Source organism: Falco peregrinus, chromosome W (assembly GCF_023634155.1).
Source record: "Falco peregrinus isolate bFalPer1 chromosome W, bFalPer1.pri, whole genome shotgun sequence".
Taxonomy (NCBI): Eukaryota; Metazoa; Chordata; class Aves; order Falconiformes; family Falconidae; genus Falco; species Falco peregrinus.
The window spans coordinates 6,678,175-6,696,967 of record NC_073743.1 but is presented as its reverse complement, the minus strand read 5'-3'; the positions used below and the strand labels follow the sequence as shown (position 1 = coordinate 6,696,967).

The window sequence follows — 18,793 nt, the reverse complement described above, 5'->3', positions numbered from 1 at the left end:
TCACTGCAGTACAGTCCTTCTTCCTCTTTTAAAATTACTAAAGGGAATTTTTTTGAGAATTATCAGTTTGGAAGATGTTTGCTTAGTTCTTATGATTTGGGAAAAATTAGAAATTTAATGCAAGAAGAGTCCAGAAGATTTAATATTTTAGCTAAGAAAGGTATTTTATTCTGTTTTTTAAGCATTCGATTTTATTCTTTAATAAAGAATGAGAGACAGGAATGAAGTTCTTAAATAATCTGAAAAAAATCTCAAAGACTGATACAAAGTCTTTAGAAGCAAGCTAATAAAACCTAAAGTGTCTAAGTAAAGAAATATCTGCTTGGGAGGAGACAATATAGTGGAGGTTCTAAACTGTAACAGACTTTGACAAAATGTCTAGTTTTAACTAATATGTTATTAGCTCTATTCAACGTACAAATATAGATTTTCATTGATGACTTCTCAGGAGCATTTAAAGGTGGAGTTTCAAAAGCACTCAGTTGGTTTAAATCAGTTTTACTGGAATCCAGGGCTTCCGATAAAGCAATTTCAGGACAGTAATTTGACAGTTATTTCCTTATTAGTTTCATTTATCTTTCAAAAAATCCAAACCAGAAAAACCTGAAGCAGTTATAGGAAACTTTCAAACAATTTAACAAAGCATTCTATGGTTTTTCTGCATGACAGTGAAGATTTGCACATAATTGTGACAAAAGAATTTTAAATATTAAGTCTTTAATTCCATCAAGGTAGGACCTAGTAATGGAAACAAGTCTATTGTAATGATCACTTTGTACTTCCCAAAAGTCTCACTGGCAAAAATTTTCATTCTTTTCTCTAGTATACTGTTAATTCAGCGTGCAGTTTGTCCTCAGATTTCAGAACAAACAACAAATATTAATTTCTATAATAAAGATGTAATCAAAGTGGCATTCCAGCTCTCTGGTTTTTGAACTTGAGTAATTTGAGATACTTCAGAAAGTCTCTTCAGTCACTCAAAGAAGAAGCAGGACTTCAAGTGAATACATACTTTGGACTGTAATTGTCTTTTGTGGGCACAGAGATCTGAACAAGACATTAATCTTGATTCTTCTAATCTTCATGTGTTATCAGAGATTCAAAATAATGCAGCAATTTGTTGAATACAGTCAGTCAATTTGAGCAGACACTGCTACAGAAATAAATTAGCCTGCCTCCTGCTAGGTACCTCTCTTGTGCTAGATCAGTTATTTAAGCAGTTTCATCCCAATTCAGCACAGCAAACTAGTCAAGCTGGAATACATAAACATTCTTTCTACCAGGGTTGCTTCTTCTGGGACCATTTACTTAAAAGTATTTGGCAAACTGCAGCCTAAAAGCTAGATACTATCAGCTTCTACAATGCTGACAAAGTAAGAATTAATAAATGTAACTGAAAGGGAAACCACCCAACATACCTTTGGAAGCTCTTCAATTTGATTAGCATCTAAATAGAGCTCTTCCAAGGTCTTTTCAAAAGTAAAAATCTCCTTAGGCACCTGTTCCAGGCTGCAGTGAGAATAATCAAGCATAGTGACCACTTCCTCCTCTCCACGCAGACAACGGCATGGCACCAGCCGCACAAACAAATTCCGCTTTGTTGACATTTTCAGGCACTGTAAAACAGAAACTGGTCTATTTAAAAACCAACTAGACAACTTCAGAAATACTTATGTGGGCAGATTTTCAAACTTCCCCTGGCTGCTAAATGCTTAAAAAAGAAAGAAGTGTATACATACCTATGTGTGTGTGTGTATACACATAAATGAGAGAGGGAAGGAAGAGAGAGAATTTATTTCAGCATAACCTCCTCCTGCTTCTTCCACAGGAGCAGACTCCAGCATGGCATCCTCCAGCCACCCACAGCCAGATGCCGAAGATGCTACTGAAGCTGACGTACTCACTGAATCAGAGCTACCCATGCCTTCTCCAAGCCTCACAGGCTGCACATAAAGACACAAGAGGAATTCCACTGCCAACATTTACAAATGAAAAAAGCCTTTAACAAAAAGGAATATTGTCTCATTTTGTTCTATCTCATTTTGTTCAGTGATCTGCAAAGCCATGGAAAAACACACCACTTCAAAAAGCAGCACCAACAGCGGTCTCTTCAAACAGGAGTATAAACAGAACAACACATGCCTTGGAAACAATAAAGACTGGAAGCAGAGATTGTACACGTGAGTTGATGTGCTGGTTTTGGCTGGGATAGAGTTAGTTTTCAGGGATGTTTTAGTTATTGCTGAGCAGTGCTTACACAGAGTCAAGGACTTTTCTGCTTCTCACACCACCCCACCAGCGAGAAGGCTGGGGGTGCAGCACAAGAGGTTGGGAAGGGACACAGCTGGGACAGCTGACCTCAACTGACCAAAGGGATATTCCAGACCACAGAACATCATGTTCAGTATATAAAGTTGGGGGAAGAAAAAGGAAGGGGGGGGGGATGTTCAGAGTGATGTCATTTGTTTTCCCAAGTAACCATTACACATGATGGAGCCTGGCTTCCCTGGAGATGGCTGAACACCTGCCTGCCCATGGGAAGTAGTGAATGAATTCCTTGTTGTGCTCTGCATGCGTGCCCAGCTTTTGCTTTACCTATTAAACTGCCTTTATCTCAACCCACAAGTTTTCTCACTTTTACCTTTCCAATTCTCTCCCTCATTCCAATGTGGGAGGACTGAGCGAGCAGCTGCATGGTGCTTAGTTGCCAGCTGGGGTTAAAACCATGACACTGGGAATACGAACTATTTATCCCAATAGGATACTGAAGTGAACTCCATCCCCCACTAGCCACCATATCCCCCCCCTTTTTTTTTAAAACATGCAGTACAAATACCCAGAGCTACGATACAGCTAGTAATCACAGCTATCTGATACACCTAGCTGTACCAAGCTACTTCAGAACCGCTTTGCTTTCAGAATTCACTAGTTTCTACATTAAATAACTCCATTTTCTTTCATTGTTGCTGTGAAAAAGATCCATGGAAACAAACAAGTTCCTGACTTTCTAGACAAAGAAAGCAATGAAAATTAAATACACAGAACAACCAGACTAAGAGATGGTAAGCCTCTAGAAGAGGTATAAAACCATATTAAACTGCTTATACCTTCCGGTTTAGTCCTTTGAGGGATTATGTCTGGATCTACTCTACAGTTAAGTGCTGTGTATCACAAACCGTCAACATCTATTCAAGCAGAAAGGAAGAGATACTGTCTTAATTTCTTCAGTTATAACAATGTAGTCAAAAGAGATGAACCAGCATAGGGGAAGGGAAAAGCAATGCTAGTCATTTGTCCATAGGAAGCCACAAACCTTATGGAGCAGTAAGCAGAGCTGAGGCAGTGTGGCAAAAGCACAGTTTCTTAGCTCAGCAGAGAATGCCAAAGCACATAAAGCCTACAGTCTTGCAGACTACACAAAAGGCTGGAAAAAAAGCAAGCATGTGCACATGCATCTATCTCCTTAAGTTATGTGCTGTTTGTAGCAATGCCAGATAAAATATGCAGATTTTGTATGTTTTAAACTGGTATTTTATAGTAAGTCTCAAAATTACAGTCACTGAAGTGTCAATATTTATTAGCATTTCCACAATCTGAGCAGCACTATTAATAAAAATCAGAGCAGATAGAAGCTGCTGTCATGAGTTGTTGGGGGGTGTGTGGGGGTGTGGTAGGGGACACAACAACAACTCCACAGAAATTCATACAGAAGTTATGAAGACAAAAATCTTCTATTGGGCATTCTTTTTGTTCATGAGAAATACTTGCCTCTAGAAACCCTTACAATATGAGGTGAAAGCAACTTAGTGCCATCTGCACTGGCATCATTTAATAAAGAAAAAGCTGATTCTGAACATGTGTTGCTTTTCCACAGAGCTTTTAACAGAAAATTGAACTTTATTTGGCTGCTTAATACTTCTGATATTCTTAAATATGCTCTCTAGCTAAATAATGTTAATGCATCAATAAGAAGCGACATGATACGATGTTCACCTGGGCTTTAGATCAGCAAACCAGAAAACAGTAAGAGGCCCAAAAAGCATTCAAAGCATTTTTTATCCAAGTTTTTTGAAAACATGCTTATAACTGCTTTTTTTAATAATTTTTAGTTCTTAGGAAAAATAAAATGCTAAAGCTCTACAAGTCAAAACATTTAATAATTGACATTAAGCTTTAAAACAGACACTTTTCCTGCAACTTCGTTTCCCACATATTCCCCTTTCTACATATGCATACACTTATTTGTAAATACATATCATTCACTTGGCTCTTCAACAGATACTTATAACTTAAAAAGTTGCCCTCAGAAGACCATGAGAGATGATGCAGAGTAAAATTCAAGTGCTTTGGAGGTGATTATTACAACATATGAATAAAGAAAAGGATTTATATTTTAATATATTGTGCAGATGGTTCAAAAGAAATAAAAATTATGTACTTACCACTGTGTTACTTTTTTCTCCCTGCTGCTTCTTCCCTGAGCTTTCAAAGCCAACATTCTGTTTAAGACAAAGGTACAAAAATGTTAGTCAACCCTATCCCTACTAGATAAAGATAAATTGATATTTTATTGTATTAGATATTTATTTTGCTTTCAGAGTTGGGGGTGGGGTGGGTGGGTTGGTTGGTTGGTTGTTTTGGTTGGTTTTTTTACTTCATCACACCCACATGTTGCATATAATCTTTTATTAGACACTGAAATACTTTAGGGAGGGATATATCTAATTTTATTTGCACAATACTTAAGAAATATGGCAACATGTCTTATAGGGACCATGGGAGCGTATAAAATGCTGGTGACACCCAACACACTTCTATAACAAGGAGCGATTGGGTAAATATCGCATTAAACATGTTGACTCACTAACACAGATAGCCTGTTAACCTAGTATGAGAAAGATAAATATCATCCAGATACTGAAGTGAATATGACTACCAAGCAGGAGAAAGAGAAGCACACAGAATAAGAACCTTTGGCAAAGATTTTGGGCACAATATTTAACTGTATACTGAATTTTCCAATATAAACTTGTGAAACTTAATCAAACAAGTCCCAGGATTCATCTGAATGACCCTAAGATTTTCACAGTGTGCGCACTCCTGTCCTAAAATACAAATGATCTGAGATTCAAGTCCTCTTGGACCACATTTAAGTGAAGTTTTCCAACAACTCAGATGAATAATCTATTACTTATATCCCATTAATCAGATCTATAAAGGTGGTATATTTTCCTCCATTTAAAACCTACTCAAGTATACTCTGAATATACCTCCTGTATCAGGCAGACACTTTATCATTTATGCCACAGCTTATGCACAAAATTGGATCCTAGAGCTGTTTCAGCTTATTAAAATACAGAAGGCTGTGGATACATGCTACAGCAGAAACCTAGGCATAGACAGAATGCAGACTGCAAATTTTACAGACTCTGTGAATGCTTGTGGCACTCTAAATGCATGAATTTGTCTTGTGCCTGTGGCCTTTTATTGCTATTGGCTAGTCCAGGAGATTCTGCACCATAGTTTGAGCTGTTAACCATCGGAGGCTTTATATTTTAATTTATCAATTAAGCATAGAATACACTGGACTCAATTGTTAGAACCAATAATCATCTAGTAGCTGTCTGAAATTAGTTTAGAAAATAGGTATTAGGAACTTGAGGAATCATTTATATTTCCCGCATTTCAGAAACACAATGTTATAGCATAATAAAGACTTCAAATTAAAATTGTTTAAAAAATAGCAACTGTTTGATGTTAGTTTCTACTATAATTGTATATTTAATTATAGATCTCACTCTACCAGCCAAGTCATTGTTAGGGTATGTAAATTCCCAAGTTCTCTTTCTTTCCAGGGCAGAGGTGAGCAGTGCTAATTGAGCAACAATGAAATCTATTATTAGATGTCGTTTTCCCCACACACATAACATTCCAATTAAAATTGCTATTATGAACCTTTTACTTCCTTCTGCATTTATTTTGTTCCTCACTGCTTTACAATGTTGAATGAGGAGACATCACTGACCAGTTTGATTACAGATACAATTAGCAATCTGAAAACTTGCAAAGTTGCTAAACATTTATAGCGATAAATGAAGATAACCTCTGCTGTACTCTGAATATACAAAATGTTACCAAAAAATATTAGGGTGTTATTGCTTGTTTCGGTGAGCTTTTAAAGGGAAAAAAAAAGTAGTCAGATACTTTTTTTAATAGCTTCAGCTGTCAACTACTGTGCACATCAATTTGCTGTCATAACAGTATATTATTAACTCACCCTATATGCCCATTATGAAGGTCAATTCTTGAATGTCAGTCTTCTCTATAAACAAGAACAAAGGAAGAAACCAGGAGACATAATAAACTTTTATATTCAAAACAGGAATTAGATAGTAGAGCAGTAACAAAGCAGAGAAATGATTTTTTATAAATGCACTTATTTGAAGTAGGGATATACTCTCAAGGCAAATGTCCTGTACTAAAACTTTTTAATAAACTGTGAACAACTGAACAGGTGTCTTACTGGAAGCTGAAATTTCCTGTTTGAACTGATATTAAATCCATAACTAACAGCAACAGCTTCTGATTATGACTAACCATATACAACATGTATATGCAAAATGTATTTCTACTCTATTACACTTCACACAAGCATGCGCCACCTGCCTCTGAGGTATGCTCCATTTCTCCATGACATTATCACATTACTCTTGAAAAGACTAATGCTGCTGCTTAATCTCATGGTTTGAGCCAATTTACAAACACTAAGCCTTGGCTTGCTGTCAGATCTCTTCACTGCCTTCCTGAAAATCAATGACACTTTTAACCATATAACTTAAAGCTACCCAAACCCCTACTGCAAAGCTAATTTACATTCTGCAAATACTGTTCTAGAAGCAATTTGGTTTATGGATAGAATGAAGCTATAAAATCCCCTTGGATTTTTATTATGTAACAGGATCACAATCCTCTTCTAATACACAAAAACAATCCAGGACCATGAGCCACCTGAACTAAAAAGGCAAACAGCTTGTTATGGTAATAAAGACTTATATAATTCAAAATCACAAAGCCACAAGGTAATTAATCCCTAGCTTGCAAGAAAGATTAAGGAAATGAATATGCTGAATTCAACTGATTGGAAAATGGTCCTAGGTTGTTTTTTTTCTATTAAAAAAACCAAAACCAAAAACCACAAAAAAAACCCACCACACAACACTAAACCATTCTGCAGATTGAGCTTGAAATAACCAACGCACAGATAGCTTTTGAATCTGAAAAAACACAAGAACACAATTGTTATTTAAAATATAAAAAATAGAAGATGGTAGTGTCCAGAAAAGAACAAGATACAAATCTGCTGTGTTTCCTCTGATAATGAGGTTCTACTGAGGGTTGTTTTGCCTCAATTCTTAACGGCTTTTATTAAACTTGATGTGAACTAACACAACATAAGTGCAACATGCAGAAACTGCTGTTTGTGCATAGTCTGCAAATCACCAGCAAGTTTCTCCTCATTCCCAATGTCTCATTCTGTGAAGGGTCATCTTGGAGTGTCATGGTTTAACCCCAGCCAGCAACCAAGCACCATGCAGCCACTTGCTCACTCCCCCCCCACCAGGAGGGGTGGGGAGGAGAATCAGAAAGGAATGTAAAACTCCAGGGTTGAGATGAAAACAATTTAATAATTGAAACAGAATAAAGAGGTAAGAACAACAATAATAACAATAACAACAATTACAATGGAAAGGTGGGGAAAAAGGGTAAAATCCAAAGGAAAAGGGAAAAGGAAAACCAAGTGATGCACAGTACAACTGCTCACCACCTGCTGACCGATGCCCAGCCAGTCCCCAAGCAACAATCCCTCCCATCTAACTCTCCCAGTTTATATACCAAGCATGATGTCCCATGGTATGGAATACCTCTTTGGCTGGTTCAGGTCAGCTGTCCTGGCTGTGTCCCTTCCCACTCTCTTGTGCCCCTCCAGCCCTCTGGCTGGCAGGGCTCAAGAAACTGAAAAGTCCTTGACTGAGTATAAACATTACCCAGCAACAACTAAAACCATCAGTGCGTTATCAACATTGTTCTCACCTCATAGCCAAAACACAGCACTGTACTAGCTGCTAAGAAGAAAGTTAACTCTATCCCAGCTGAAACCAGGACATGGAGAAATACAGTGAATGATGGAATGCACCCTTCACATATTGACAGAAGTGCTACCAAACTGCATGCCCTGAAATGCATTTTGAAGATTATATTCATGCATCTTCCAAAACCCTTTTTACAGCAGTTGCCCATTCCAGTTCACAGTCCCTTCCAGTATTACATGAAATGGATTATTACATCTGATAAGACAAACAAAGGGGTTTTTTTTGTTTTATACATATGGCTCCATTCTCAATCCCATGGAACACTGCAGGCTTGGGCAAGAGTGGCTGGAAAGCTGTCTGGTGGAAAAGGACCTGGGGGTGCTGGTCGACAGCCAGCTGAACATGAGCCAGCAGTGTGCCCAGGTGGCCAAAAAAGCCAATAGCATCCTGGCTTGTATCAGAAACAGGGCCCCTCACTACAAGACAGACATTGAGGTGCTGGAGCACGTCCAAAGAAGGGCAATGAAGCTGGTGGAAGGTCTAGAGAACAAGTCCTATAAGGAGCGGTTGAGGGAACTGGGGTTGTTTAAGCCTGTAAAAAAGGAGGCTCAGGGGAGACCTTATCACTCTCTACAGCTACCTGAAAGGAGGTTGTGGTGAGGTTGGTGTCGATCTATTCTCCCCAAGTACCAAGCGATAGAACGAGAGGAAATGGCCTCAAGTTGCGCCAGGGAAGGTTTAGATTGGATATTAGGAAAAATGTCTTCACCAAAAGGGTTGTCAGGCATTGGAACAGGCTGCCCAGGGAGGTGGTGGAGTCACCACCCCTGGAGGTATTTAAAAGACATGTAGACATGGCGCTTAGGGACATGGTTTAGTGGTGGACTTGGCAGTCCTAGGTTAACAGTTGGATTCAGTCTTAAAGGTCCTTTCCAACCTAAATCATTATATGATTCTATTCTATGATTCTCACTTCTGAGTGAAGATGGAATCAGAACGTGAGCTCTAAAAACAACCTGATACCTGTTTAATCTCAAATCAATTCTTCTGAATCTTTCAGATCACCTCCAACAAGCCAAGATCTGGCAAAAAAAAAAAAAAAAAAAGTCTGTATTTAAAGCTTTCATAGCAATAAAGAAAATCTCTTGCTTACCTAATTACTAAATTTTATCTTCTTAAATAAATGTCCATTTTTCTTCTCTAACTGCATTAGATGACATCTCTATGCAATATTCTTTCTAGCAATAAGACACTGCAACTAGAAGAAAACCTTTTCCAACAGGTTGGGGGGAAAAAAAAGCACTAAGTAGTTTTTCTAATAGGAAAAAATCACATTAGTAAAAATCAGTAGTGAGATTAATGGACTAATTCCAATCTAGATACCAGATTTCATTTTGATACCATTAAGGGATCAGAACTGAGACAGACTGATAACGTCATGGATAAAATCATTCAACACAGCTTTAATTCATGTGCTGCCAGACTAAGCATATAGTCCAGTTTACCCATAAAACTATACAGATGTAGAAATGTACTTGAAGTTAACAGTAGTCTGGTGTTCACACCAATGAGAGACTGGGCTGAAAATAAATACTAACAGCACGATCTATAAAAACAGAGACCAGAATAAACACTAGCAATTAGACAACAGTAGTGCTATTAGCACTCCAGTTAAAAAGAAACATTCTTAACAGCTTCAACTACACCTGGCAGGCTAGTGTCTAAACCAAAAATAGCAAAAACTAAGACAGAGCTTAACCAATTTATCTAACACCCAGTAGTTTAAGACTAATGAGTCTTAAACTTAAATCTTGCTGGATGTAAAAATGCCTGGGTAATCACTCCCTACAGAAACCACATCTCTATCTCCACTCAGTTGGTTATTGTTTGCTTTAAATGCACATTTAAAGAAAACTACAGCTGACAGGCTTCAAAAGGAGGGAAATTTAAAAGAGAAGCCTTTACTCTCAGTCAAAATTTTCTCTCTTAGAGAGGTATAGGAATAAAAAGGAAAGTAAGGAAATCCATATAAAAAAGGGAAAATAAAAACTTGGTTGGTTTGCTAACATGCCTTCTATCAGTCCAAGGTTTCTCAGACAACTAATACTACTCTTACAGGTGATGCTCCCAATGACAGTGTCCTCAATAAAGCTGACAGCGCTGAAAGAGTAATCTCTTCTGCTTCCTCATCCATTCCATTGCAATTTCTTAAACTGGTGATTAACCCATCCCCCTCCACTTCTGCTTGTTCCTCTTTTTCAGTATGTTCTTTCCCACCCCAAGTTGCTTCCCTTTCTAACACTACAATATCCTTTCCATCTCACAGGAAAGCTCTGAATGCTGAGCACCTCCGGGGATTGCCTACTTAAAATCAGTACATATAAAACCAGAACTTTCTCTCAACCACCATCACCAACTGTTCTTGTAACATGCTTTGATTACTTCTATGGAAATCACTAGCATCCTGCTTGTTACTCTGATCCACAACTCTCCTCAGTTCTTTCTCCCTTGAGTTCGTGTAGTCACACTTCCCCCTGCCCCAAACACGCAAACCAAAACCTTAACCACACAAACTTGCTCTACTTACTATACAAATTTCTACAACTGTAGTGGTTTGACCCTGGCTGAACACCAGGTGCCCACTAAAGCCACCATATCACTCCCTCTCCTCAACTGAACAAGGGGAGAGAAAATATAATGAAAGGCTCATGGGGTCACAATAAGGACAGGGAGATCACTCAGCAATTACCATCATGGGCAAAACAGACTCGGCTTGGGAATATCAGTTCAGTTTATTACCATTCAAATCACAGTAGGGTAATGAGAAATAAAACTAAATCTTAAAAACACCTTCCCCTGACCCCTCCCTTCATCCTGGGCACTTCACTACTGATTTTCACTACCTCCTCCCCCAGAGCAGCACAGGGGAACAGGGAACGGGGGTTACAGTCAGTTCGTTACACATTCTCTCTGCCGCTCCTTTCTCCTCAGGAGGATGACTCCTCACACTCTTCCCCTGCTCCAGCATGGAGTCCTTCCCAAGGGAGAGGGCTCTCCACAAACTTCTCCAAAATGTGTCCTTTCCATGGGCTGCAGCTCTTCACAAGCTGCTCCAGCATGGGTCCTTTCCATGGGTGCAGTCCTTCAGGAACAGACTGCTCCAGCGGGTGTCCCCCACAGGGTCACAAGTCCTGCCAGAAAACCTAGTGTAGACTCCTCTCTCTATGGGTTGACAGGTCCTGCCAGGAGCCTGCTCCAGTGTGGGCTCTCCACGGGGTCACAGCTTCCTTTGGACGCATCCAGTTGCTCCAACATGGGGTCCTCCACAGGCTGCAGGTAGATAGTTGCTCCACCATTGACCTCCATGGGCTGCAGGGGGACAGCCTGCCTCACCATGGTCTTCACCACTGGCTGCAGGGGAATCTCTGCTCTGGTGCCTGGAGCACCTCCTCCCCCTCCTTCACTGACCTTGGTGTCCACAGAGTTGTTGATCTCACATATTCTCACTCCTCTCTCTTCTGGCTGCTGCTGGTGTTGCACAGGGTTTTTTTCTTCCCTTCTTAAATACGCTATCCCAGAGGTGGTACCACCGTCACTGATTGGCTCAGCCTTGGCCAGCAGTGGGTCCATCTTGGAGCCAGCTGGCATTGGCTCCATTGGACATGGGGGAAGCTTCTAGCAGCTTCTCACAGAAGCCACCAAAACCTTGCCATGCAAACCAAACACAAGGACACTGCTTGACTATGTTTCTGGTTTAAGTACCCCTATTTCCCCCCTTTTCTTTTAGGGAGATAAGCAGCTTATTTCACTTTTTTTTTTTTTTTTACCTCAAAACTATTTTCTCATTCAAACATCAGGAGGGAGACTCCTAATCAAAGTTAGCTTCTATCACCATCATCTATTTTTCAAAATGACGTTTGAAAGTATCCCCACACAGATATATAAAATTCACTATGAAATCCTTAATCTTATCGCTTGCCTCCACAACAATGCTTAAAAATAAAATCCTGACAGTTACCAGGCTACTGATGTGCAAATATCATTGCTCAATCAAGCTAACCAATACTTACCACCACCATCATGTGCTCCTCTATCCATCTAGGTAATTTTAACCTCTCCTGGAGGATATACATTCTGTTGTCTATCCCACACTTGGATTTAATCATGATAGGTAATTCCTGTTTGTTTACTAAAACCCCTTTGGGTTACATCATCACAAGGAGTGATCGTACTGTTTGGGGAAAAACTGTTTTTACCCATCCTGCTTTAAAACACATTAAAATGCATTACACATGTTACATTTGTACCAACATATGCATAATAAAATCAGCACAGTTATGCTGGTACAAGTGTTTAAGCTTTCTAACTATAACATTTAAAGCAGAGATATTTATCTGGTCTGTTTCTTTACTGTCCCAAGTAGTAGCAAGCAAAACCACAAAGTTTAATAAGAACATAAAATTCAAGAGAACTACGCTATGTCCTGACTGTCTTCCCATATAACAGGGAAATGAACAAACTGTGAGAATCAGCCCACAATTCTACCTTGATATGTGCTGTGAACAATGACAGAAGGCAGTAGTCAAGCAATTTCCTTGACATCTGAAAGAAGGTTGCTTTTTTTTTTCCACCCTCATGCTCCAATTAGCCCAAATCACAGCTGTACAAACTACTACTGTGCTTTCAGAGAGATTTTCCTCTGTATTAGAGGGGAGGTGTTTCAGCTCCCAAATAAATGTGAATATAACTATGAATAGAGATACAGAATAAGTCTGGAATACTTTTTATTTGAAGTCTATATTTTAGCAAAAAAGGTAGGGAAGGAATGAAGGACCATGAGCAGCTATATATAAGCATCTAGACTGAGGAAGAGAATGGCTTGAGTTCTAAATAGCCTGGTAAGTAGCGAAAAGACCACAACAGGCTTCTTCATCTAGCCAAGGATGAAGGATGGATCAAGCAGTTTCATATCCTCAAATAGCAACAGTAACATGCAAAAGATGAGCAGTGCTCCTTTCACACATATGCAACTAGTTCAAGGGAGGGAGGAGGGGAGAATAAGAAGAAAACATTTTGCATTATATACCAGGGGAAAAAATTACTCCTCTAACCTAAAAATAGATGAAAACAAATTAATTATAGGATTATAGTAAGTGATCAAGAAATATAAAGTGAGCCACTTGCCTGTTGAACAAGCCTACAAAAGAGTCAGATTTTTAAGTTTGTACATTAAGTCCTCCTGAATTTTCTCAATTATGAATGTTCTATTTTGCCAAGTAACTGAAACATATCTGTTAAGCATATCAAAAACAAAGAGATGGTTTATTTTTTCCTCATTCTCAAACACCTTAGTAGTGCTAACATAAGCTTCCAATATATTTTGGGTGAACTTCCCGCATCCTTTACTTTCTGCAGTCTTTAGCTTTTAACCCATAACTCACTGCTGTAACTTTTTTCCTTCATTTAACTAACAGATGGACACTTTTCACTACTATGACATTACCCTGTTTTAGATTTGATGTTTTCTAAGCATCTAGTAAAACATCCTTAACTGATTTGCCTTTAAAACTGGAATTGAAATTTTTTTATACAGATTATTTGGCTGAATGGCTTCCAAGTGGTCTTTTTAAAAAGGAACAAATAAATGCTTCTGATTGTACATAATAAAAACAATTTTTAATCAAAATCATTTCATAGTCATTTATACTTTAAGAAACACAAAGAGGTTTTAAAGATGCAATTGGTTACTTGACACCTTTCAGTCAGGCATTATTCCAAATCCTTCTACAATGACTTCCAAGAATATTGCATCCATCATCTCTTTTAATGAACGTTAGCAGTATGAGACCACTTGCGCATAAAAATTAAGTTTTCTGTATGTGTCTGCAATTTGATAGTCCATAGAAAGATATTTATGCTGTGGCTTACCAGAGAGAATACCAAATAATCAAAGCCAGGTAAAGTTATTTTAATCAAAATAGCACTAACCTTTTCCCTCGCTTTGTCCTTCCTAAAACAGGCGGATATTTTCTCTCTCTCTCTCTCTCACACACACCCTCTTCCTACCAAGGGCCAGTGATATTAAACAGGTCAAGCATAAGCTTTTTATTTTTCCCCCTCAAACAAGAGTACCTAACATTTATTTCTTTATAATGATCCTTAGAATTATTCATAAGACCTTGATGACTTGTATTTTCAATATCTTGGTTTTGTATTAAAATTTTTGTCTTTCTGCACATGCTTTATTTACTATTCTGTTTGCCTCTCCTCTGTAACTGATATTCACGTCAGGTTACTCTCTTCGGTGAAAAATCTGTCATCTCTTTTTGCCCTAAAAACAAGCTAGTTTCATAACAGGAAAACCCACCTCCTTCCGCACTACTTACCTAGCCAGCTAGCTCACTTTTATCATCATCTGCCTTTGACCTCATTGGCTCACTAGCAGGAGGAATGTCAGAAGGTCACCTGGACCTCTGGAAACATAGTGCACCTGCCTTTTGTCCATTTATATATTAGAGTCTTCCAATTGTCTTGGTGTAAAATCACTCAAAAAGAGTTTGTCTGTCTCTGACAGCTAAAGATCTTTATGGATGTGAAATCTGCAGGATGACAACTTGATGGCAACTGGATATTCCTAAATACATAGAACTCTTCCCATACTACCTCTTCCCTAGAAATCAAAGACAATTCATTCTTCCTGCTTTCTGGGTACAAAGCTCTTTGGCCTGAACTAGCTGCAAACTACCCAGCTGCATTTTCTGCTCCTGTTCAGTGATAGCCAATATTTCACATACTGATAGGGAGTTTTAGAACACATCAGTCTGTGCAGCTCTCCACGCCACTGTTGTATGACCCTCCAGACACAGTAACAGTACTGGAAGAAATGTGTACTTCATATAAATTTGTACAATTAATTTTGTAAACTTGTACAATTTGTACTTCATAGAAAATATTTTGGCAGAAAAAAACTATGGCACATCCACTATAGCTCCCCACAGTTGCTTATGACATCATTGGAAGTAAAGCATTTTACTAGTGTCCTGGTTTAAGTTTGTACCACAAAAACTAGGTAAGCATTTCTGCTTCATCATCATTTCTTCACATTAGTGGGAAAATATATGTTCATATTATAATGGATACAATTACATCACTGTGGGAAAATTACTTAGGGGTGGGTGGGGGGTGGATTTAGAGAAAAGTGGGACCTAACAGAAGCATAGTATTACAGAAAGCTTTTTTAGGGTAAAATACAGCTATCACCTTCAGGATGGTTGGCATACACAAAATCTACTTTACCACAGTTCTCTAAGCAACACATCCTGCCAGCTCAGCACATGCTGATAGTGATGGAGGATGGAGTGGAGTGGAGACGCTGTGGCCAGGCTCTGTAGTGCTCCCTGCAGGAACGGGAACTTGATGGTACCACACAGCTAATAAGCTGCATAGCAGTTGTCACATGAAGAATCCATGAGATGTCCATGGCTGAGTCAACCATTGTGATGAAATTGCCTCAGATGAAATAATCTCATTGTAATACCAACACACACCTCCATCCCAAAGTTACCTACCTCCAAGGTATTACCACTCCTCAGTGGGCACATACCAATCAGTAACAAAAATATGCATGACTAGAGTCACTCAAGTGCCACCTAAATGTATAAAAAAAAGGACTAGTCCTGGACTGAAATAAGTCCAAAGGGGGTAAACTGTTGTCTAAACTCCTGAATTACTATACTCTGATTTAGTGTTTAACTATATGTTAAACAAATCTGTGCACAAAGTTTAGGCCAAGCTGACTCACTTTCTAAAGTTGTTATGAATGAAGGGACTTTTAATCAAGGGAGTCAGCCTTGGGAAGGATGAGAAGATAGTGAAAAGAACACCATTATCCAAGTTACGCAGAAAGAAGCCTTCAAGTGAGGAAAGTTCTGGCCACAAGAGGACACAAGTTAATAAGGTGTTGCAATCCACTGACATCAACAGAAAATTGGTTGAAAATAGGACAAATAGTGGTAGTGGGAGATTGTGACCTCCGACTCAAATAGACCCCCTGAAAGAGGGCAAGACCCCATGCTTGAGGAGCATGCGTAGTTAGCAGAGAACTTCAGCAGTGCTATCTGAGGATGCGTACTAATTTGCATTAGAAGCAAGAAACTTGTAACCGATCCTGTGTATGATAACGAATATGCAATGAACTATGAAGTATAAAAAGTGGACAAATGAGGGGAGAAGTTAGGGAAGACTCCATCGTAACTTCTGGGATCAGTTGACAGGCTGAACCTGTCTTCTCCCCCATAGGGATGCCTATTGGGTAAGAATTTTATTCTATGACTAATTCAAACTAGCTGTTATTGTGTTGTTTTAAGCTTGCTTTGCAGTCAGTGTATTATCACCAGGAATCTTCAAACCTTACTCTGTCACAAACTCACATTTTGTATAATAAAAATCTTCAGCTGAAGTTCATTTTGTGTAAGTCCCTGGAGATCTGAGTAGTTGTTATAAGGGATTTGACTCAGTGATGCTGTCAGCAGGGGTCCCCGAGTAGGTTAGTCAAATCACCCTCCGATACAGTGGGCTGTTAAAATGCAGGTAGCGAACAGACTAGTTGGACACAAGGGTCTCCTCTTTCTTGGGAAACTGACAGGCCAATCAAATATAAAGGGTTTGAGGAACCTCCCCTTCTTAACATGACAAACATTAAGAAAAACACGAAAAAAATAAATAAAAGGAGAAAACAGTCAATTAGGTCTGGATCTGAGTGACATAGAAACTGTATCTTAACTGAAGAAATAGACGCAGACATTCTTGAACCAAAAACTACATTAGCCAAGACCTTCAAAGACAACTGTCAAAAGGAAGTTTGCTTGCATAAATTAGTTAGCACTTAATTCTCTCTCCACTGAACAGTGTAGCTGGAAAAGAAGAGAGAGGAAAGAGGAAGAGGAAAGGAAGCCAGAATACGCCATACTATTTAAATGTTAGAAGTATTCTCTGCATACTTTTCCTCTGAACCACCATGTTTATGGCACTGTATAAGAAGCATTTATTTGCTAGTTGCTGAATTGACAAACAGGATCAAAGAACCGCTTATACAATGCAAGAGGGCGTTTCCTAATACCTAGCCTTTGCATAGAATCAAATAAATTTGCCTAGATGCATTCAGGATGAATACTGTTTTCCTTAAACTATCTAATTCTGGCCATGTGACAACCAGGAAGCTTATGCAAGCCAAGCCTATGATAACCTAATCTGGTTTTAGACAGACTCCATTAGCAGTGTGCACATTTTAAGTGACTAATTACTATCCTCAAACTAAAATAACATTCAGCAAAGCATTCTAAAATATTTTAGTGTTGAATGCCCATGGGCCTGAGAATCGTTTCACCTATCAAAATAGCTTGTCCATACCTCTTCTACACTACAGGGAACACCAAGCTGACAGAACAACAGGTTTCCAACATGCATTGCCAAGATAAAAAATATCTTGTGCTGACTGGATTAACCTTCACAGCTGAACCACCTGAGATATACTTGAGCAGGCACTTCATGCCAGAACTTGTCAATAGAACTAGGAAGGGGGAGATTTGGGCCAACATTTATTGCTACAAGGAGAAATGAATCAGCAAATCAAGAGGGCTCACAGAGTAAATATGTAAACCAGAGCTTATATAAGAAGCACGGAATGTGTCCAAAACCTATTGAAATAAAGAAGCCACAAGAATATTGAAAGGATGGGAATACAGGGCCCCCTCTTTAGCCAATGTTGTTTTCTTTATTCAGGTAGAAGTTCTGAAGGCAAGACAACACACACATAATTGGTATTAAGAAGCCTCTACCCAAAAGGGTTGCAAAACATCAGAAACACTTCCTAGGTCTCTTATGATACCTACAGTAAATACTTCACCATAACATGCATTCAACCATTCAAGATCTGCTTGCAGCCACAAGCATACCACAAAGCCAATATTTGCTTCCTAATCCTGTTCTTTTTAGCTAGCATATTCTTGCCTTTCATCTTTGCTAACCTGTTTTATTAAAAAAAAACCACTTTCCTCATGTATTGGGTTTTGTCCTGATTTCGTCTGGGATAGAGTCAATTTTCTTCTTGGTGGCTGTGTTTTGGATTTGGTGTGGGAACAGTGTTGATAACACACTGATGTTTTTGGTTGTTGCTGGGTAGTGTTTGTATTGGGTTTGGGACTTCTTGGTTTGTCAGGCCCTGCCAGCAGGTATGGCTGGAGGGGCACAAGAAACTGGGAGGGGACACAGCCAGGTCAGCTGAACTGAACTAACCAAAGAGGCATTCCATACCATGGGACGACATGCTCTGTATATAAACTGGGGTGGTGGGGGGGTGAGGTGTTGGCCAGGGCTGGCCAATCGTTGATCATTGCTCGATCAACAGGGACTGGGTAGGCATCTAGGCATCAGTCAGCAGGTGGTAAGCAGTGGTATTCTGCATCACTAGTTTTCTTTTCTCCCTTCCCTTTGGATCTTATTCCTCGCCCCTTCTCTCTTTATTATAACTGTTATTATTATTATTTTGGTTTTATTTCTCTCAATTATTAAACTGTTCTTATCTCAACCCTCATGTTTTACTTTCCTTTCCAATTCTCCTCCCCACCCCCCTGAGTGAGGAGGGAGGGAGGGGCTTTGTGGCAGTTACCAGCAGGGGTTAAACCACAACAGGTTAGCATGGCAAG

At 39.1% G+C, this 18,793-nt stretch overlaps 1 protein-coding gene across 17 annotated transcripts in view; it reads right to left on the bottom strand.

Moving 5' to 3' along the window:
- LOC129783186 (erbin-like) overlaps positions 1 to 18,793 on the bottom strand; it is a 121,408-nt gene that overhangs the window by 74,253 nt on the left and 28,362 nt on the right. For 14 of the 17 annotated variants that reach the window (XM_055793056.1, XM_055793055.1, XM_055793043.1 and 11 more), the window contains 3 exons: positions 6,278 to 6,322; positions 4,443 to 4,499; positions 1,419 to 1,616 (listed from right to left, as the gene is read on the bottom strand). In XM_055793056.1, coding sequence (XP_055649031.1) covers positions 1,419 to 1,607 — 189 coding nt within the window. In that variant the 5' untranslated portion in view covers positions 1,608 to 1,616; positions 4,443 to 4,499; positions 6,278 to 6,322. Of the gene's footprint in view, positions 1 to 1,418; positions 1,617 to 4,442; positions 4,500 to 6,277; positions 6,323 to 7,922; positions 9,112 to 18,793 lie in introns of those variants that run through there. The other 3 variants (XM_055793045.1, XM_055793048.1, XM_055793050.1) reach the window with 3 other exon arrangements.